The 23,278-nt window shown below is 34.1% G+C and overlaps 3 protein-coding genes across 7 annotated transcripts; all 3 read right to left on the reverse strand.

The window, feature by feature from the left end:
* Nucleotides 1-1,635: 1,635 nt before the first annotated feature.
* LOC129295345 (protein ACCELERATED CELL DEATH 6-like) lies at nucleotides 1,636-3,259 on the reverse strand. The gene is made up of 2 exons (XM_054933865.1): nucleotides 2,735-3,259; nucleotides 1,636-2,595 (listed from the first exon to the last, which is right to left on the reverse strand). The coding sequence occupies exons 1-2, from the start codon at nucleotides 3,233-3,235 to the stop codon at nucleotides 1,891-1,893; spliced, it is 1,206 nt and encodes a 401-aa protein (XP_054789840.1). The 5' UTR covers nucleotides 3,236-3,259; the 3' UTR covers nucleotides 1,636-1,890.
* A 1,083-nt stretch (nucleotides 3,260-4,342) lies between these two features.
* LOC129295344 (uncharacterized) lies at nucleotides 4,343-11,102 on the reverse strand. Of its 5 annotated transcripts, none has more exons than XM_054933860.1 (3): nucleotides 10,962-11,102; nucleotides 10,675-10,786; nucleotides 4,343-5,190 (listed from the first exon to the last, which is right to left on the reverse strand). In XM_054933860.1, exons 2-3 carry the CDS (start codon nucleotides 10,678-10,680, stop codon nucleotides 4,414-4,416), a joined length of 783 nt encoding a protein of 260 aa, XP_054789835.1. In that variant the 5' UTR covers nucleotides 10,681-10,786; nucleotides 10,962-11,102; the 3' UTR covers nucleotides 4,343-4,413. The 5 variants fall into 5 exon arrangements, with proteins under 5 accessions (XP_054789835.1, XP_054789838.1, XP_054789836.1 ...); XM_054933863.1 differs by having other exon boundaries at nucleotides 4,343-4,524; nucleotides 4,737-5,190; nucleotides 10,675-11,095; XM_054933861.1 differs by lacking the exons at nucleotides 10,675-10,786; nucleotides 10,962-11,102 and adding exons at nucleotides 7,981-8,052; nucleotides 8,984-9,156.
* Nucleotides 11,103-17,387: 6,285 nt separating this feature from the next.
* On the reverse strand, nucleotides 17,388-18,841 carry LOC129295341 (ankyrin repeat-containing protein At5g02620-like). The gene is made up of 2 exons (XM_054933857.1): nucleotides 18,155-18,841; nucleotides 17,388-18,065 (listed from the first exon to the last, which is right to left on the reverse strand). Exons 1-2 carry the CDS (start codon nucleotides 18,261-18,263, stop codon nucleotides 17,539-17,541), a joined length of 636 nt encoding a protein of 211 aa, XP_054789832.1. The 5' UTR covers nucleotides 18,264-18,841; the 3' UTR covers nucleotides 17,388-17,538.
* Between the last annotated feature and the right edge of the window lie 4,437 nt (nucleotides 18,842-23,278).

Below are 23,278 nucleotides of genomic sequence, written 5' to 3' on the forward strand. Positions count from 1 at the left end.
AAATTTAAGGACAAATTTAACATGCATCATATAAAATTGATTTCTAAATCTATCACCAACGCTTAGTTCAAGAAAGCCTAAACTTTCCATATAAATATTATAATAGAGGTATTTTTTCCAAAATTAAAGTTATTAAAATTAATATGAATGAATTCTGTTAATTTAATTAATATTTAGCTCTTAAACTATTATATTTTCCCAAATGATAAAATTCCATCATTATTAAGATTTAAAAGCAAGAAAATTAAAATTCCTCATACTGGACACATTGTTGTGGCTGGCCCAATAATATGTGATAAGGCCCATGATATGAATTGGGCCGTTTCATCCCCTGAAAAGTGACCTTATCCACTTGGTTAAAAACATGATAATTTTAAATTTTCATTAAAAGAAGTATTCATAATCAATGGCCGGCAAGCCACTATACTTCTCAATAGAAGAACACATGTGCATAATTTTTTTTTTTAAAAAGGCAAGATAATCATGTAACAATTGATCAAATGATTCCCAAATAAGGTACTCACGTTCATCCCACCAAACAATCAGCTGGAAGACCCAAGTATAATTGACCTTATTGATTATATAACGTCTCTAACAAGTTATATTGCAACTCAAAAAAGAAAAACAGTATAAATATTAAAAATTAATATCAATCTAGATCTGTTCGATGATTTCAACTACCCATAAATCCTTGGACTTGGGCCACGGAGGAAAATTCTGTTTAAGCCCTTATTGATAATTCATGAGTACAGCAAGATCACTTCGCATGTGAATTTTTTTTTCCACTTTTTTTATGGCTTGTATTTCTTTTCTTATTCATCATTTCATCAAGATTAAGATAAAAAACAAATTATAATATTTATAAGCTATATTAAACAATGCAACATAATTCATTTCAGATTCAGTATAATTTTTATTTTGTGTGACTGATGCAATATAACAACATCAAGGAATATGTCTGATATAACAGCTTGGATTACATTTTGGCGAGCATAGTGGACAAATAATAATGTCATGTGATCCTATAAAAAATAATCTAATGTGAATTTGTCTTTTAACTGGAGTAAATACCAGACATGCTACTGGGTTCTCGTAGTATCGTATACAACCCTCCACTAGCGATCATAAAGATATCATTTTGACCAAGATAAAAAGTCCTTAAATTTAGCTAAACTGGATTTAGAGGTTGATCAGGATCGAGGTATTTGAAATTTCAAGAACACTCACGATCCACTAACAAAGTTCTTAAATTAGTAGTAATATTTGAACTCACATTCTTGTGAGGCATCAGTCAACTCATTAAGAATTGGACCAACCTTGTTAGCTTATAAAATGCTTTTGTTAGACTTTTGTGCAAATGTAGAAAACGCCTTTCGAAAAGCTATCTCCAATTGAGCCCGAAAATACTTGAATCTAATCTAGTTAGATTGAGTGAATTTTCAAAAGTGAGATTTTGTCAAGGCAACCAAATAACCAAAATTTTTAAAAATAATTCAATTAAAAAGTCACATTATTCAAAAGTCATGCACAATAAGAATAATAGATATTCTACAAAATTACACAAGAAAGTGTATCTAAATAATTAAAAACGATAAATGATAAAACGAAATGTCCTAAATATTTTAACTTCAACTGTTAATAAAAAAGTTTACTATTATTCACAATAATTGGACTAGATACTTGATTGTGAGCTCAACTCTCTCTTCAAACTTGCTGTGCTGATGTTCTGACCAAAGAACATTTTTAATTTGCAATGCCTTCTTATATTGAAGAATGTATCCAAAACAAAATGAACTGAAGAGTTGACCAAAACTTTAATTACCTAATTACTGAGAAAGCCATCGACTGGGTTCTACAATAATACCAGGGTGATCATCGGCACAAGGGACGCTATGTGACACGGTTCTTCCCTTGCGTGGCGTTGACTGTGTTGGCCCTACCGGCTTCATCGTCTTGTTGGATTTCATCAACATCATAAACTCTACCATCCTTAGTCCCACATAATAAAGTAATAATAATCCAAAGAAGAAGTTTTCTAACTTGATAGAAAACTGGAAGGTGCATTCCAAAAGGAAAACATGCTAAAATGCGAAGTAGTAGTATAAGGGAAATGAAGATGAACGCAATGATACTTGTAAGATCTGCAAGCAAGCTATTATTACTGACAGTCAAACGTATGGCGGCCATAAATGCCACTGGCATGGTTCCAAGAGCCAGTTGGACAAAAATTTTAGAGATACGATACGCTCGTATTGAAAGTCGACGATCACCCAGATGCCTCCAAAGAAGAATAATAGAACCGAAAGTGGAGCAATACATAGCAATGGTGTTGAAAGTCATAAATATTTTGAACAGGGTTTGATCTGTCAACACCGCCATGCCTCTTTCTTTAGGGACTGAGTCATCCGAACTGTGTACTCCACCTGGTACTGTGAAACCAGCTGCAAACGTCACCGTAGCTACCAGTACGGCCACAATTATGAGTGTGTTGGCCCCATCGTTCACATTCCATTCTTTATTGGCCACAGGTTTTGGTCCCCGCTTAATTTGTTTAAGCGAGCCACCAGCAAATTTTAAAATCTTGGATGCTACAAACTGTAAGGTAATCAAATTAAAGTAGATATTTACATGCTATATTCTTTTACAAGACTGCAATTTGTCTAAAATGAAACCTGTTAGAAAAAGAAAGAGATTATTAAAAAACCATATTAGATATATAGATGCTTCAACATACCTCTATACGAGTCCTTGGAAATTTACTCTGCCTTCGGACAATATCTCTAGCTGTCAAACCTTGGTCATTTACAAGGTTCACATTTATTCTCTTGTCTTGTGATAGATGGAATAGAGTCCAAACATGCAAATATTTTGAAGCCAGATGCAGTGGGGTGTCTCCATTTAGATCTTTCTCATTGATAGTTTTGGAATGGATCTTTGGGTGTTTCAATAGGTATTTTACCATCTTGTTTTGACCGCACATTGCAGAAACATGAAGAATGTTTTGACCTTTCTTATTGAGCCAGAAACTGGTACAAGGCCCTTGTACGCGTAGCAATTCTTCAACCACCCGAACATGGCCCATAGCGCAAGCAAAATGAATTGGAAGATTACTTCGTTGGTTTCGTTGAAAGGCGACAAGGGTGGATTTGTTCAAAAGTTGACGAACACCTTCCACGTAACCAATGAATGTTGCAAAATGAAAGGGTGTGTTTTCATTTTCATCTGTCAGGAACATCAACTCTTCTTTGTTGTTTACTATCTCCTTCAAAAATCTACAATACATAAAAGCAGACATATTTCACATATAATTGAAAGTGGGTTATATTAAAAAAAAAAAAAACAGACACATCTAGTAATTAGAGAGTAGACCAGAAATATATAAAACTTGAAATATGTTTAACCAAGTGGTTTAAACTACTCTGGTGAAGTGAATAATTATCAAACAATATATATACTTGACATAAAGCATTGAGAGAATTTCAATTAAGGATCAGAAATGTGACTTAATTAATTACTATTTGAATCCCAAAAAAAATATGAAACTTTAATTTAGTCTAGGGGGACTGAAGCAAAAATAATTTCAATTGTGAAAAGAACAAAGTATCCTTCACTTATTATGTAGAATAATTAGTTATTAATTTTTTTACTTTATTTATTAATTTATTAATATGAGTTATAAATTACATGAATTGACATGTCAATACTTATACAAAACTTGACATCAGTTGTTCGATTACAAGCAGCAACATTAGTTATTAAAGTGCTAACTTTACTTATTAATTTTAATAATTTACAATTAATGTTAGTAAATTAATAAGTAAAATTAGCAAATTGGCAATTAATGTTTACTACTTATATGACAAATGATGTAATTTATAACTCATATTAATAAATTAATAAGCGAAGTATGGAAATTAATAATTAATAATTTTGCATAACAAATTAAGGGTACTTTGATTTTTTCATTGTTAAAATTATTTCCATTTCAATTCTTTTAGACTTAATTGAAATTTTAAATTGGGACCCACTATATTAAAGCCATTTGACTTTGGACACGAAGAAAAAGAAAAAAGAAAAAAAAACCAAGAGGAAAAACAAGCCAAAAAGAAAAAGAAAAAGAAAACGAACAATGAAAGAAAAGCAAGAGAATAAAAAGAGAGAGAAGAAATTAAAAAATGGTGAACATGAGACCCCAAAACGCTCAAAAAAGTACAAGCCCATACAAAATAGATGACTGAGTATTAAAGAAAGAAATCTCATATCTTAGTAATTCTAAAATTAATTATAAATATATAAAATTTGGAATATGTCTAGCCAAGGTTTAAACTATTTAGGTGGAGAAGAAAATCTTCAAACATACTTAATATAAAAAAAAAATTTCATGACAACCAGAAAAAACAACACATTGATCAATTAATTTGGCATCTTACACATATACATACCAATATTGCGTTCTATTATGGCGGCAAAAAGTGGAGAATTTCCCTGACTCTTGTAAATGTCCCGGTCTGAAGGAAACGGAATCTGCAAGAGACAACGAAGAATTTCAACATCCCCAGTTTGGACTGCCACATATGTTGGTGAGTCTACTGGATGGGTATCCCAATAGAGTGGCCAAGTACTTTCACTTTGCTCACTTAGAAGGAACTCAAACCCCTCATGATGTTTGCTCAGAATAGCTTCGTGCAGAGCTCTATTCCCAGACTTATTGGGTAACAAAATAAAGTTATCCTTACTGCTTGCATCGTCAAATTTGGATAAGATGACTCTCATCACTTCAATATTCTTGGCTCTTGCAGCAACATGAAGCGCTGTGTCTTTTCTTGCGTTTGTCACAATCAGCAAAAAATTATTATCAATAAGCAGCTCTGCAATCCTTGTTCTCCCGTGTTCAGCTGCAACATGGAGCAACGAATCACCCGTGTGAGTGGCTTGATGTAAGACGGTGGAACAATCAAGTCGTTTTCCTGTACATACTCTCTCCAAGACGTCTAGAAATTTACTTACATCTTCATTCTCATCATGAACAGCGTTGTATAGTTGATAACTCATGGTGTCATCAATAACGCCAATTGGAACATGATTGACTGATGAAATGAACCGTTTCTTCAACAGTTCCTGCAATCTTCTGTAGCATGGTCCCTTCCAGTTTGAATTATTAGCTTCCATGGGAATTTCCACCTGATCCACCTTTCTTGCGGAAAATAGTGCGGAACAATGTGCAATCAGAAGAGTAGCAAGAGAAGAAATAAATTTGGAAGAGATGAAAACAACTCATCAAGAACAAGGGTTTTAAAGCTGAGGACCAAGAAGAAATGAAAAGGAGATCCGAGAAAAGACGCATGAAGGACTATTGGACTAAACTAATTTTTTAAATATGATTGGTTAGCGTGCACAATAAAAAAAGGGTATGATTAAGTGGTGGCGTGATTTCATAAAGTGGTTATATTTTATGTTTAGGAATAAGTTAATATGAGTAATAGCTGATACTCTCTCGGGTTCAAAATGTAAGTTTTTTCTCTTGATTAATCTTGGTTCAAAATATTAGCAACTTTATACATATAAACAAAAAAATTCATTTTACTCTTTATATTTATTAACTTAGATATTTGTATAAATGTATCTCTCACTCATCATTGAGTGCATTAGTAATTAAGATTAGGGATAAAAGAAAAAAAAATATATTTTTATAAAATTAATCGAGGACTTTACTTTAGTAGCGTTTATTGAATGATGTGGGGTCAAAACGAATAGACAGCAAGGTTGGTGTATGAAACGAATTTAATTAATTAGAAAATGTTTCATCTTTTTCCTTCGTATCTTTATAATACCAGCTTTTATTTTTATAATCAGCCAATCACTTTTGCCTTTGGTGAGGCACTTTGCTCTCTCTAATCAGAGTCAATTCCTTACTTGTTCATTAATTAATTACCATCCCCTTCGGCCTTAAAAATAAGAGTTAGTTGAAAAAGGCAAGGAAACAAGATAGAAACAAGAAGATAGCTACTAAAGAAAACAGCTCAGACACAACAGAGACAGAATTTAAAAAAAGAAAAAGAAAAAAGAAAACGCAACTTGATTCAAGGAACACCACCATGCAGGCACACCCCCTTCACAAAAGCCACTTCAAAAGTTGTTTGCTTTCTCATGATGGGGGCCAAAAACGATAAAAACAAAAGAAGGGAGTTATATATGCATTAATCATAAAATGCTTTCTTGTGGAAAATGTAATGTACTACTTCAAATAAAAAAAATGTTAATATAGTGTATACATCATATAGTTGTAAATACAAAAAATTCATTGTCAATTCCTGTACAAGAAATGTATATATTTTCTTTCTTTGTTCAAAGTGATGTGGAAACCTATGATTACTTTTTTGTTATGACTGAAGTCTACCAAAAGAAAATATAACTCGATTAAAGGGAATAATAACAATTGAATCTCAGATGAAAATTGATGTGATAAGTGCATATTTTTAATTTTTTTATAGATAGAGAGGTGTACATTTTGGATTATATTTGATAGTATTTATTAATATTTTATACTTATTTAACTAATTTTTATATATTTTTGTCACGCCCCAAAAATAGGGGTGACCGGCACAGGATGTGAACCACATCATACATCCCATAAGCTACAAATTTAAGGTTTATTTCCTTTAATTAAAATGTACTCAGTTTTACACTAACATTTTAATACTATAGATACTAATCATTATACTAATTGTTTCAACATTTTGTAAAAATTTTGACAGAACTTCCTCTGTAAATAGAATCTCCTAAAAATTCTGTATCACAAAAATTTTCCTTGAACATTATATCAATCAAGAGCTCGGCTCCTTCCAGCGAGTAGAAAAATGTATAATAAACTAAGAACTCTAATTATAAGTAAAAAAAATTTTTCAATGAATAACGTCCCAACAATAAATAATTTAACATGAATAAAAAGAAAAGTTTGAAATAACCATGTAAATTAAAGAGACAACAATTTCCATAAAAAAAATGTATAAACTTCAAAATAAAATGATTCTATAAAATTTTAAATAAAATCTTGAACCATTGAACTATCATAGCAAATGGTAATATCACTTGATTTTTAAAAAGTCACTTAAATGAAATAAATATTTATAAATAAATTACTAAACAAAAATCAATAAAATATGAAATCATCAAATGATTGGTTTCATAATTATAGGGATTTATCAGAATAATTAACAAACGTGGACACACAGTTCATGAAGGTAAATAACCAAACGTGGCTGGTGCCACGAAGACAAACATGGACACACACAGTCTATGAGGGTAAGTAACCAAATACAGCCGAAGCCATGAAACAAACGTGGACACACAGTCCACGAGGGTAATGCTAACCAAACGTGACTTAAAGCTACAAAACAAATGTGAGTACGATGTTCACGAATAACCATCCCTCCATTCCACGTGCATTGGCCATCGCACGGGGCTAGCACCTCCTATAAACACCCTGCTAGCTAGGTGTACCATGGCGCGCCAAGGGCTAACGGAACTGCCGTTAGCAACCAGTGTTCTATATAAAGTCCCTTTTTAAAATCATTTCAAACATACGATAAAATCATCACTTTCAAGATACAGTTCTCATTCAAAATCAAACGGGCATGAATACTTTTAAGCATTAAAACTTGCCAGAATCAAATTTCATATCCGATGCTCATGCTTGCATTTATTAAATAAAAAATTTTTAACATCGAACTCGTATGAATTGTTTTTCATAGCAATTCAATAATTTCCAAAATGAAAATTCCATAATTAAAATCCAAACTTGTATTTACTGATCAAATAATATTATCAAATCTGGTAAAGATAACTTCACAAAAATAAAATACTTTAATCAACAAAATATCCAATAATCACATTGTTGCTATAAAAAGGATTTGTATAAAAATGTAATATTTGTATAAAGGAGATTTTAATGAAATATCAGTTGGGACGCTATTCACTTACCTGAAGTGTGCTTGAGTACTAAAATTAACTTCTTAGAACCCAATCAAACCTTCCTTCTGCTAAATGCCCTATCTAATATAAAAAGAAAATTCAATGGCATAATCAAGTTTGATAAACTCTTTCCAGCTCTTGTCAAGTGCAAGCAACAAAACTTAATTAATATTAATATTATATATATATATATATATATATAGCATAATTAATCACTTTAAATTCCAAGTTCTCCTATCACCCTTTCTATCAAGCAACTCAAAGGCATTCCCAAATCAAATTTTTAAACATTATCATTTATAATTATTATCCATACAATTTCATAGAATGCAACTTGTCTCCGCACAATTTCATACTCAAAATTCTTCATACAATTCAAATTAAATTCATGAACAATTAATATCCAAACTAAATATGTACCCATAAGAGTTAATGAAATCTAAAAAAAATCATATCCGACCACAACTCTTTCTAATATGCATATGAGCAAACATCTTGCACGTACTACTTTTTTTTTCTTCTTTTTTTTTTTCTTTTTTTTTCCAATTCTCTTCCAATCCCCTCATAATAAGCAATATAATTTTATTAAACTTCCATCTATCCTTGCCGCAACATGATTGATCCAAATGATTAAAAGTTTTCCAAAGCATCCTCAATTACATCACAAAGTATTACTTAAGCCAAAGCTAAATTATTTAATGGAGATAAGATCATCTCTTAGACCTTTCAACAAATACCTACTAGGCATTAATTCTAACTCATTTAATAAAGCTTCCTAACCGCAACCACTTGCCTAATTTTTTTTTCCCAGCATTGTTAATTATATCATATTCAAATAAAGTTCAGAGCCAAACCATCATCCTCTTGATCTCTATAGTTTCAACTTAAATCAAGTTCCCCTTCAAACTCAATATGTATGACAGTACAAGGGAGGAAGAATAAAATTCACAACCTTAATTATCTTAGCACACGCACGCACAAAATAAGAAGAAGAACTGTTTAAGCTACTCACCTAAATCAATAACAGCAGAAAAGGGAAGGAGAAGAAAGAGACCGACGGAACATAGGAGAAGATAGCAATAGACCAGCTTCCAAACTCATAAATCGGGCCTCCAAAAATACCAGACTAGCTTTTTTTTGTGTGCTTGCTGCCTATGAACAGAAAGAATGGAGAAGAAGGAAGAAGGTCTGACCACACCGAAATCAAATGCATATATGAGGCTTGAAATGAATGATGGCGGAGAAAGGAAAAGGAGAAATTCATGACAGTAGCGACGGACAACATTCTCTAGAAAACCCATGCTGATGACATTACAAAGCTGAACAGGGGGAGGAGGGCGTCCAGTTATTGTAGCAACAGAGAAAAGAACAAACAGACCAAGATTGAGAATAGGACAAATGAGTGAATGAAGCCAAAAGCCAAGATGCCCAGGCGTATTCTGTATTGAGCAATAAATAGTAAAATGCTTGCTAGACTGTTACAACAGAAAGAATAAGCAATAATAACAAACTACCACGTATTACAATAGGATATTCTATACACATATGCCTATTAACAAATCGTAAGCTAATCATGCTCTAACATTCCCCCTTAAACGAGAGGGAGTAACAACTATCCCGAGTTTGCTTCTTAAAATAGAAAACTGAGAGTAAGACAAAGCTTTAGTGAGGCTATCAGCAATTTGATTGGAAGAAGGAATATATCTGATATCAAGTTGACCAGCTAACACTTGATCTCGAACAAAGTGCACATCAATTTCAATATGCTTACTTCGGGCATGATGAACTGAATTGGCTGCAAGTGCACTAGCACTGACATTATCACACCAAATGATAGGTGGACTACGAGGAATAAAACCAATTTCAAACATAAGAGAACAAATCCAACGTATCTCTGCTGCACCATCAGTAAGTGCTCTATACTCTGATTCTGCACTTGATCTAGAGACTACACGTTGCTTTCTAGAAGCCCAAGACACTAGAGATCCACCAAGATAAATACAATAACCAGCCATAGACTTTCTATCATCAACATCAGTAGCCCAATCAGCATCAGTAAATGCCATGATCCTGATAGCAGCTACAGGTTTTAAATGTAAACTGAAATTATAAGTCCCTTTGATATATCTAAGCACTCGTTTGACTTCCTGATAGTGAATCACAGTGGGATTAGACATGAACTGACTGAGTTTGTTAACTGCATAGGCTATATCTGGTCTAGTAGTAGTAAGATACTATAATGCACCTATTGCTTGTCTATATAAGAATGGATTTTTCATCAACTCTCCATCATTTGCAGATAATTGTCGCCCTATTACCATAGGTGTGGGAACAGGAGCACAATCTAACATGTTAAATCTTTTCAACAAATCAAGAACATATTTTCCCTGATTCAAAAAATTCCAGAACTGTCATGAAAAATTTCTAAGCCCAGAAAATAGTAAATTGATCCTAGATCCTTGAGGGAAAATAAACAATTCAATTGGTGCACAAAATTCTTTAAATAGGCTGAATTGTTACTTGTAATCATAATATCATCCACATATATTAAAATAAAGACAGTCAATCGTGCAGAGCGAAGAAGAAACAGAGAAGTATCACTCTTAGCATATGTAAAACCCCACTGAAGCAGTATTGAGCGCAGCCTTTCAAACCAAGCACGAGGTGCTTGTTTTAAGCCATATAAAGCTTTAAACAACTTACAGACATGAGTTGGGCATTTAGGATCTACAATTCCTTCCGGCTGTCGCATATAAACATCTTCTTGAAGAAAACCATTTAGGAATGCGTTGTTAACATCCAGCTGTCGAATCTCCTAATTGAACATAACAGCAATTGTAAGCACAAGTCTAATTGTAGTTGCCTTAACCACTGGACTGAATGTTTCGTTATAATTTATTCTTGGTGCTTATTGAAAACTTTTAGCTACAAGATGTGCTTTCTGACACTGTAAGGACCCATCATCATTAAACTTAGTCTTGAACACCCACCGACAATCTACAACCTTCTGAGATCCATCATAGGGAACTAAGCTCCAGGTATTATTGCGTTGAAGTACCTCAAACTCATCTGACATTGCTCGTCACCAAGACACCGACTGAAGTGCTTCTCGTGCAGAGCTCGATTCTGCAACATCAGATAAGGAAATGGAATCTTCAGAATGTAACAAGCCCATAAAAGGATATTTGGGCCCAAAAATTCCATTCTTAGCCCGTGTAACCATAGGGTGTACGTTGGTCTGGTCTATAGAAGAAATAGCTGAGGAAATAAGATTTGGACTTTCATTACAGTTGATCGAACCTTCAACTTCTTGGGCTAGAGTATCTGAATGATTTGGCATTAAAGAAAGTCTTGGGCCTGGTGAATCCGATTGGACTAGATCATTTGAGACCTTGTCTGACAAAGAAGACAATGAATCTATGGCTGAGACTGGAATACTGTCAGTGGATGAAGGTAAAATTTCACTAAAAACTTGTGATTGAAAATCTGAAGAAGTGATTATCAAGGGAATAGAAGCTTCATTGTGAGAAGTAGACCTTTTATTCAAAAATCCTGTAGCAAAAGGAAACACAGAAGCATAAAAAATAACATGCCAAGAGACATAAATGTGTCCAGTTGAGCTAAGGCATTTGTATCCTTTTTGTTGAGAAGCATATCCAATAAACACACACTTTTGACTGTGAAATTGGAATTTATGCTCATTATAAGGCTTTAGACAAGGATAACAAGCACACTCAAAAGGTTTAAGTGAACTATAAGTTGGCTCTATTTTGAAGAGTTGAAACAGGGGAGAGACATCTTTGAGTACAGGAGTTGGCAGTCGATTAATTAAGTAAACTGAAGCTTGAAACGCTTCTACCTAGTATGTTAAAGGCATGTGAGCCTGTGCTAGCAGTGTCAAACCCATTTCTACCAAATGACGATGCTTCCTTTCAGCACGGCCATTTGTTGGGAAGTATATGGACACGTAAATTGCATGTTAATGCCTTGAGTGTTTGCTATAGGAATAAAAGGCTTATACTTTGCACCACCATCACACTGCATATTCTTTATTTTAGTTCCAAGTTAATTTTCAACTAAAGCACGAAAGTGATTGAATGCATTAACTGCCTCGACTTTATGTTTTAAAGGATAAATCTAAGTATATCTACTATAATCATCCACAAAATTAATATAAATTCTGTGCCTATGAACAGATTGCACTGGTGAAGGATCCCATAAGTCAGTATGAACAAGTTCAAGCGGAGTTGAAGCATGAGATGAGGATAAAGAAAATGGCAACATTTTTAATTTACCACATTGACATGCTTCACAAACATGTTTATCATCAACACTAACTTTAACATTACATTTATTTAGAATTTGCTTTAAGATCCTATCACTAGGATGTCTAAGTTTGTAATGCCAATCAAGATATGCTGAAAAATTGACTTCAGGTAGATAAACATGATGAGGTTGTGCCTGCATCGATTCACTTGCTAGTGGGTACATTCCCTACTGTGGTGTTCCCTGCATCAGCACTTGCTTGGTTACCTTGTCCTTCACAATACAACCTTGGTCAGAAAACTCAATAGTAATACAGTTATAATCAACAAGACGATAAAGACTCATTAGATTTTTCTTTGCAGAAGGAACAAAGAGAACATCATTCAGCTGTAGAGTAGAATTAGAACAGGGTAAGGACATAGATCCTGAGCCACTAATCCTTGTGCATTCACCAGTACAGGTAAGTAAATGAGTATTACCTACAGGAGTGACTCGATCAAGCTGAGCAGGATTTGAAGTAACATGATAATTTACTCCACTATCTAAATACCATGCAGAGTCATTAACGGTGGAAGGTGAAGCATAGTAAGCTTGAGGTGCCTGAGGTGTGAACCTATGAGATGGTGGCTAGAAAGAAAGATCAAATCTATGATAATAGTTAGCAACCGTGTGACCATGATGACGACAAAGATCACAATAAGGATGATTCCCTCCTCGTGGTAACCGTCCCCTTGAACAAAAGCCTCTGTTTGATCGAGAACCACGCCAAGCAGGGGAACGATTATCTTCACGTTGAGCAACATTTACAGTAGGTTGAAGAGAGACAGACGCAAAATGATTAGGTTGCTCTATGAGACTCTCAAAGGCTAGAAGAGCTGCCTGAGCATCAATCCAGGATAAGTTTGGAGCATTAACCAATTTAACAACAATAGCATTGTATTTTGCATCAAGTCTGTTGAGAGTATGAATGATCAAATCCTCTGTAGGAACAGGAGAACCAGATAAAGCAAGATGGTCAGTAATATTCTTCATCTTACACAAATAATCAGCCATTGAAAGACCATTCTTCCGAGTGTAATGTAACTCAGCTTTGTAGACCACCACACGTGCTTTAGTTGCAGCATTAGACAAAGAACGAGCACCATCCCATAACTCTTGAGCTGTATGACAATGAAGAAGTTGTGAGGCAACATCCACACCCATAGTATTTCAAAGCCATCCGACAAGAAGACGATCAACAGATGACCATTCAACAAAAGCTGGATTAGGTTTGGTCGTGGCACCATCAACGACCATGCGAGGAGGTATTTGAGCTGTACCATTAATGTGAGATTCAAGATTGTTTCCCTCAATAAGAGGAAGAACAATCGATTCCCAGATAAGAAAATTCCCCCTATCCAACTTGATAGAGGACGACGACTGAGAGGATGAGAATAGCGGATTGACCTTAGAGCCAGTGTTAACAATAATAGGAGGAGTACTAGTAGAGGAGATGAGAGCACTAGTAGAGGCGGCCATTGAGGAACAGGAGAGTAATCCTCTTGCTCTGATACCAAGATTGAGAATAGGACAAATGAGTGAATGAAGCCAAAAGGCAAGATGCCCATGCGTATTCTGTATTGAGCAATAAATAGTACAATGCTTGCCAGACCGTTACAACAGAAAGAATAAGCAATAATAACAGATTGCCACATATTACAATAGGATATTCTATACACATATGCCTATTAACAAATCGTAAGCTAATCATGCTCTAACAGACCAGCAGCAACTTCATTCAGTAATTACTAGACCCTCCTCCGTGCACCACCTTTCCAGCAACTTACTTCCCACGCAGACAACACCGGTGATAAAAGGAGGAAGGGACTTCGAGCCACCACAGCAGCTAGAACAGGGGAGACGCACAGAACCATGTTAGACACTCTCAATCACACTAATGAGTTGAACGGCAACGGAAGGAAGATGGAGAGTATGGATGGAGATGATGGACAAAAATTGTAGGCCTAAAGGTTTGAAGCTTCTGGATCGAAATTTTTTTTAGCTCTCTCCTAAAATACAGAGCATGCTGGAACCGAAAGAGAGAAGAAGCTGAAGGTTTTGGATCTCATTTCTCTTTCCTCTACTCTCTCTCTCTCTCTCTCTCTCTCTCTCTCTTTGATATTTCTTGAATCAGATCCCCAAAATGAAAGAAGAAACGTGCGCTCTACCCTTTATCCTTTTCTCTTTTTTATTTATTAATTTGACAGAAGGGCATCTTAGTAATTTTATCTTAAGCTAAAGGTAAAAGGTAAAATCCCACTCTTGGCCTCATGAAAATTCAAATTTAGGACCTATCAATAATGTAGTTGGCATAAAGTTTACTAAGCCACAATTTTCTCTTGATATATTTGCTCTAAAAATAATAAAAATAAAGTTTAAACACCTTTTAATAATTTAATTAATTAATTTTATTTTTATTATTAGTATTATTTTTTTTTCTGGTCATTACAATTTTCTTCTCATCACTTAATTATAGTATAAGAAATATTTTTGCTACAAAATCTTTTCATATTTTTTATATTGTGCAGATAATTTATAAACAGGGAAAGAAGAACCAAATCAAGCTGATCCAAAAGAAGAAAACAAAAAATCGCGTGGGAGAAAGATAAGAGACGAGACGTGCTGGAGGATGGATGAGTTGAAGAAGGAAAAGAGAAAAAAAATAATAATAATAAAATAGAAAAACCCAAAGGAAGAAGCAAACATATATGAGTTGCAGAAAGGATAGAAAGATCATATTTGGGCAAAAGAAATACCAAAATTTGTTAAATTATGATAAATAAGTATTTAATATCATAACTAGTAATCTCACACCATTAAACCAAAACAATAATTAAATGAATGAATAAGATTGGGTATGGAGATATGTTTTGAGATAGAATATGGTGAGAGGAACCAAATCCCATAGTTTCAAAATTTCAAAGTTTCCAGTTGAATTTTTTTAAAAAAATAAATGAAAGAAAGGAAGTTTTAACTATCAAAAGATGTTCGGATTACTGTTGATCATAAAGATCATGATATATACTAAATTAAAACCTACGAAAATGTAATATGGTCTCGAATCCCTTTTATGTGTCTTACGTATAGAGAGACACATGGATCAGGGATAGGCAAATGAAGTGATGGTGAAAGACAACAAAACGGCGGTGAGTCACAGCTTCTAAAATTAATATTAATTAACCTCACAAATGGCTTCTGATTGCATCATTTCCATTGACTTTGTGAGTTTCCTTTATTTGATTTCTCATACCATCTTCATCCACTTCTTCGTTTAGTCTGCTGACTTGATCGTCAATGAAAATAGCATCGTCATCATGGTTTCCGAAAGTACACATAATCAGCGTCGCAAGACGTTGCCAATTTTTTAGATAATATGTGCAATGAAGGATGTAAACTAGTAAGAATCGGGTGATGGAAGAAAAAGAGTAGATGGAGTAGATGAAGATGGATGCAATGGCTATTATAAGTCCTGTAAGCACAACGTTTGTGCTCACCACCAAAAGAATAGCAGCTAGAAATGACGCAGGCATGGTTAGAAAGAGCCACATAAACAGATGACTGAGCACCCATATATGCTACTTCTGCGTAATGATGATTAGTTAATGGGACTCAAAGAAGAAGAATAGAACCAAGAGTGGAGCTATCCATGGCAATTGTGTTGAAAATCATGAATGCTATGAATAGCCCTTTATGGGTCAAAACTATAGTGCCTCTTTTGGGTTTGGGTATTCCGAACTCTTTACCCCACCTGGTAAAGTAAAACCAGCTGTAAATGTCACTGTGGCAATTAATATGGCCACAAGCATGAGCGTGTTGACTGCTTCCTTCATCTTCCTTTCTTTATCTTTGGATACTACGGGTCGTACACCCAACAATTTTGCCTTCAATGGGACACCGGCCCGTTTTAAAATCTGTTTGGCCATCTCAAACAAAAAAAAAAATCATCATAAAAAGGAAGACGTAACAATTTATTGGTACTGATCATTCGTACCTCACATGTCCAAGCAAATGGACTCTCCCACTGAACATGTACAACATCTCTGTTGGAGTAATTGTAACGACGGTAGCATGTATGTGTAGTGTGACGATATCTGTCACAAAGTTAGCAAGGATGATTATAACCAAATTGACTAGGTATAGGTCCAAGAATGCCACGACCACCTCCAAAGTAAACCACGACCTCAGCAAAAACGACCTCTCCCACCTCTGTAACTAAAACGTCCATAACATCCTCTACTTCTAAAAGGAAATTGGCCTCTTGGAACATGTTGAGTTTCATCAGATAAAAATGAAGTAGGTTTAGTGGTGAGATTAGCTAAAACATCTGATGAAGTGGCAGATTAATGATTCGTAAGTCTGGCTTCATGAATCAATAAATAGCTAAGAACTTCTTTAGGAGATAATTTGCCAGATTTAGTAGTGACGGAAGCAACTATAGATTCATAATCTGAACCAAGGCCACTTAGTAAATAGATAATAAAATCGACATCATCAATAGGCTTCTTAACAATGCTTAAAGCTTTAGAAATCATCACTACCTTTTCCTAATAATCAGAAATAGAGTTAGAGCCCTTTTTAAATTAGTAATCTGATTATGTAGATGCAAAAAATTTGGCCTGAGATTTCTAGGTGAATAATCGCTCAAGAGCAAGCCACATAGATATAGCTATCTTGTGTTTTATTACCTGGCCAATCAAAGGTTCAGAGAGAGAAGATATTAATACAGAGAGCACTAATTGATCTTGCCAAAACTATTTCAAATATTCTAGGCTTTTAGATCCATCAAATAAATACATTGCAGGTTTAACATAAGAACCATCAAGAATAAAATAACGTTATTGTCCATGTAAATATGGAATCATTTGGGCTTTCTAGATAGTATAATTATTATTGTTAAGTTTTCTTGAAATGAAATGAGATGGAGAAGATGAAAGAGATGTAAGAGTTGAAGATTCAATAGTAGAAGAGGAAGTATGAGAAGAGCTCGATGATGAGGTGGACATGATGAGAAGGAGATTGTGGCTTTGATGCCATAAAGAGGTATAAAGCCAGAATATTGAATGTTAATAAACAGAATTCATTGCATATCTAAATTGTTTTGTACAGTGTTATATTTATAGATGCAAGAGGGAGTGTGGCGTGTTACATGTGTGATAAAGGATAAGCACGAAAGATAAGAGACAAGACACATAAGCCCTAAAATAATATATAGTAATAATGAGCTTGAACTATGTAACAACATCAGATTTAGTGGGCTGTGACTTAGCCTTGGTAAATTGGGCTTGAGTACATGCTCTGACAATCTCGAGATGTTGAACCTTGATTATTCACTAGGTTCACATCGATGTGTTGGTCTAGAAGTAAATTGCGTAGAATCAAAAGTTGGAGTTTCTTTGAAGCCAAATGCAGTGGTGTATTTCCTTTTACGTCTTTCTCATTTACAGCTTTCCAATGAAGCCTTCTCAACAGGCATTCTATCATCTTGTTTCGTCCATTCATTGCTGCGATGTGGAGAATATTTTGTCCTTTACCATTTAGACAAGCTCCAGAATCAAAGGCCTTGTCAAGCAATTTTTTGACCACATTAATACTGCCCATTATGCTTGCAAGTTGAATTGGAAGATTGCCATCTGAGTTTCGTTGAAAAGCAATCAAGGTAGACTTTTCTAACATTCTATCCACAACTTCCACATAACCTCTGTATGCTGCATAATGAAGGGGAGTGTTTTTGGTTTCATCTCCTTGATACAATAGCTCTTCTCCTATATTCACTATCTCTTGCAACACATCTACATGTAAAATTGAGAATACATTTATTAGGTGAAAGTAAGAGATGAACGCAAAAGGAAAAAAAAATGTCTATTATTTATATACTGACCCAGATTTCTGTCTGATATGGCGGCAAGAAGAGGAGTCTCCCTTTGAAATGTCAAGATCAGGGGGAATGGAATTTTCAAGAGAAGATCAATAATTTCCACATTTCCCATCTCGACTGCCAAATACTTTGGTGATTTGCGGCTGTGTTTCTTGCCCCAAGTCCAATAGCTGGCCAGATCATCACACTCACTCTGCGCCTTCAAAAGAAATCTGACACCATCATGTTTGGACAAAACAGCTTCATGCAAAGCCGTGTGTTCCCATAACTATTCCGTGACATTATAAAGTTTGCTTCCTGTCCCAGCCGCGGTTTAATGATGTGTTCATCTATGAAGAGAATGACCTTGATTGCTTCAATATTGCTAGCTTTAGCAGCAACATGAAGAAGAGCATCACCGTTCATGTTCCTCTTATGCCAAAGATCAATAGGACAACGATTAGCGATTTATATATTCTATAACCTCCACCTTCCCAAACTTAGCTGCAACATGAAGCAACAAGTCACCTGTAGAAGTGACTTGGTTGAAAATAGTGGACAATTCAAGTCTTCTTTGGTGGCATACTTCCTCCAGTACACGAACAAATCCATCTACATCTTCGTTCTCGTCACGAACTTCCTCGTACAACTGATTGCTGATAATCTATTTCTCGTCGCCGTGTAATGGATTGTCATCGACTGATACTAGACTTTGCATCCATCAGTCCACGCACCCACTCGCTGCACCGCGCCTTCCAGTGATCTGAATCATTTGTCTCCCCATGATTCTCCATGTAAGCGAAACAAATTTTCAGTGTGAGTAGCACTCAAAATGAAATGTAAATCAAGAGGTTTAAGCCAGTGATTGGTTATTACCCGAGTTCAACTTGATCTTTTTGGCTGAAGAGGAGCCTTTATATGCATGAAACAACATAAATCAATGCTACGCTGCAGTGTGGAAAGTGGAAACTTAAAGGTAGATAGAGAAATTAGAGTATTGAGTAATCCTCAGAAATTGAGAATTTATGCGAAATTTTCTGTAATCATGTGATGATGGTATCAAATTTTTTTTTTTTTTTTTGGGCCAGAATGATGGTATCGTTTTTACGACAAAGAAATACTTTCGCGTTGGACTAGGATGTCGAACGTTCTTATAAAATAGCCTTTTAATTTTCTTATGAATGAGGGAGATAGGCGTGACTTTTGACTTTTGAGGGAGGATAAAGGAACAAAATAAGGATAGACTTTCGGCGAAAGTGTATCCAAATTAAATAAAAAACCTTCGGCCAAAAAATAAATAAATAAATAAATAAATAAGAAGACTGCTGGACATCAGACAAGTATATGTGTGTGTATATATATATATATATATTTTTTTTCAGGTAAAAGGGCAAATATACCCATAGAGTGGTCAACCAGGGGCATATAGTATCCTAAAGTGAGAAAAAAATGTAAAAATACTAATAACATTATATGGGTGGGTGCAAAAGTGATTAGACCGTTAACTTTAACTTAATGCCATTAACTTTGACCGTTAAACACTGACTGTGCATGTCACGTGTCAGCCTTTGTTGACATGGACTAATAAAGAGGCAAAAATACCCATGAAATCGTTGGCCAGGAGCAAAAATGCTCATAATGTTACCAAAGTTGGTGCATTCATCAAATCCCTTAAATATTGACTATTTAGCTACATCTAAGCAGAAGTTGACTATTTTTTCTTGATGTAGACAAAAAAATTCCCAAATAAATTTTTACGGATGTTAATTGATTATTTAATGAGTATCTATAATTAGTGAACAATTTGTCAAAATTCATGCCACATGATTTCTTTCCATCACCATGTATCTTGCCCCCCTCCTTCCTCCCTCTTTACTCATTTTTCTTGTTTGCAAAACCTGATATTCAACATAGTGAGATAGGTTGTACAAAATCGAAGCTTGAGACTGAGCACGCCTCCTATGCCACCCAACCTTAAAAACATTGTCACAACCTTAAGCAATTTCATTTATGATAGATTCAAAATTTTTAAATGGTTTTCGGCACTGTTGAAAAGAAACAAGTGATTTTATTTGATGTTCAGTCAAAATGATATTTTCTCACATGATATTCATACAATGATCAATTAACCTCCATAGAATTTCATCTAGAAATATTTTTTGTCAATATCAATGGGAAAATGGTTAACTTCTTGTTACACCCTAAAAATTAGATGTGACTAGCACGAGATATATGCACAAACACATATTCCTTAAGCCTTAAGTTAGGAAATTTTTCTATTTCTAAAACATAATTAAATTTACAATATAACGAAAGCTTCAATATTTTTGCTGAAATTTTAGCAAAATAGAACCTCTTGAAATTCTACAATACAATATTTCAAATAAAATATTAATATATAACAAAATAAAAACCCTAATTATAACCTATGTAGAGTACCTAGAAGTTAATTAAAAAAAATACAATTTTATAATTCAAATTTACATCAAAAAGTAGCTTAGTCTACAACTCTTCTACTTCCCAATCAGTGATTAACTCCTTAGTAATCAGCAAGAAGTTTAGTATCAACTAATAAATCTGAAACCAAAATATTTTTCAGTGAATGGCATCCCAAAAATAGAATTTAAAAGAGTAAAAATAATAAACTCAAACAATTATGTAAAATAAATAAATAAAAAAGATAATTCAATATAATAAACTTAATAAATATGTAAATCTTAATCATAATCATAAAATGAGAGTGTATTGAAATGGCTTTGTTCTATCATGCTTGAAAGAAACAAATTATCCATATATAAATCAAATTGATATCCTTACTAACTGAAACCATTGAAATTTCAAATACATAAATTGATTAAAACTAAAACCATTGAAATTTCAAATACACAAGTTGATTAAAACTTCAGAATTTTAAGGACTTAATAGAACAGGTAACAAACGTGGACACAAAGTCCACGAGGGTAATACTAACCAAACGCGGCTTATGCCACAAAGACAAACGTGGACACATAGTCCACGAGGGTAATTAACCAAACGCAGCTTGAGCTATGAAACAAATGTGGACACACAGTCTACTAGGGTAATACTAATCAAATGCGACCAGAGCCACAAAACAAACGTGAGTATGAGACCCACAAATAACAAACATGAGAATAGTGCTCATGAAAATCAAACTAGCTAGTCGTTTACCATGGCACACCAAAGGCTAACGAAACTGTCATTAGCAACTAGTGTTCTGTATAAAGTCTCTTTCAAGTTCATTTTCAAACATGTGAGAAAATCATCTCTTTCAAAATAAAATTTCATTCTTCAATGTCAAACTCGCATGAATCGTTTTTCCATAGCAATTCAATAATTTTCAAAATGAAATCCCATAATTAAAGTCCAAACTTATATTTATTGAATAATTAACATTTCAAAAGTGATAAAGGTAATTTCATAAAATAAAGAAGTTTAATCAACAAATTATCCAATACTCACATTGTTGTTATAAAATGATTTGCATGAAACTGTAATATTTTAATAAAGGAAATTTTATTTGAAAATTAATTGGGACGCTATCCACTTATCTAAAATTTTTTCCAAGTATAAGGTCCTTCTCTTACAACATTAATCGATTTCCTCTCCTTCCTTCCAACTTCCTATAAAATATATTAGGGCCTTAATAAACTTCTAACAATGCTAAAAAAAACTCTTCCAACAATAACACATACTCTCTCCCTCTCCCTCCCTCCCTCTCTCTCTCTTTATATATATATATATATATATTTATATAATGACTATAAATTTAAAACTTTGGAACCAAGATTTGCACAAAAGTTCCTTCATAGACATAACTAATTTTTCAATCTACTCAAAAGAATCTCTTAACATTTAAACCGTTTATTACATTATTTATTGACAACTGTTCATTTTCAAGAATTCACATAACTACAAGCTAATTTCACAATCAAATTTCCTTTGCAACCTTCAAGATAAGTTTATAGATTAATAACACCCACACAAACAATGCTTCTTGCAATAATTAATGAAATTTTAGAGAAGTACCAAAATTAAGTAAACTCTTCTAACATGCATTTCATTAATATCTTGTGGGCATGAATCTTTAAACTAATACCCATATCTCCCTCATCAATTTCACTTTCCAAAAATTTATTAGCTTCAATAATCAAATCAAATTCAACTAAAACTCGAACGATACCATCAACATCTTCTTTTGTTACTCTGAGTTTCAACTTAAATCAAGCTTTTCCTTTATATCCAAACATATATGATCAGGGCCAGCAATAATAAAGGAGAAGAAAGCAACTTCCATTACAAACTCACACACATAAAGAACTGAGGAAGGGAGATGGAAACTTTTTCTTTTGTTTTTTTTTTTTGACTCATCATAATGGCAGCAAAGGAATGAAGAAAAGAATTCAAAGCTCCCTAGCTTTAGATCAATCTGAATAGAATAGGAAAGAGAAGAAGATTCAGCCACACAAAAAATGAAGGTAAATGAAGTCGGCGACACTAAAGAGGAAAGAAGAATAGCTCACAAAACAACCCTCCAACTGCAGTGGATTTAGTTCCTCACGCATCCACCGACAATATACCATCTACAATAAGGGAGGTAGAGCAGAGAACGAAAGAGGAGGAAGATTTTGGAGCAACCACACAGTAGCACAGACGAAGCTCACGCACCTGCCGATGGAGAGCTGACTAGGGAGGAGGAATGATAGAGGACGCCAGTGAACACGCTAGAACTGGAGAAAAGCACTGGAATCGGAGAAGAGCAGCAGCTGAGAGTTCTCGATTTTTCTTCCTCTCTCCTCTGGTATATGTTAGAATGTGAACAAGAAAAGGGAAAAAAAATCTGTGGTGGGCAAAATGGTAATTTAGAAGGCTGGAGGTATAAAATAATGCCCCACTAAAATTTAGGATCTGTAGGTGAGCAACTAACATAACTTTCATTAGACTAAAATTCCTTTTAATATATTTTCTCCAAAAATTAATAACAATGAAGTAAAAATATTTAATAATAAAATCAAAATATTTAAAATAAATTTTAATTTTTAATTTAGATTTCAGGGTTATTACATTCTCCTCTTTAAAAAATTCAGTCCTTCGAATTTAGATATATTCTTACCTTTATCTTTAAGTAAA

Source organism: Prosopis cineraria, unplaced genomic scaffold (assembly GCF_029017545.1).
Source record: "Prosopis cineraria cultivar Desert tree isolate PC_DT_omini unplaced genomic scaffold, ASM2901754v1 PC92, whole genome shotgun sequence".
Taxonomy (NCBI): Eukaryota; Viridiplantae; Streptophyta; class Magnoliopsida; order Fabales; family Fabaceae; genus Prosopis; species Prosopis cineraria.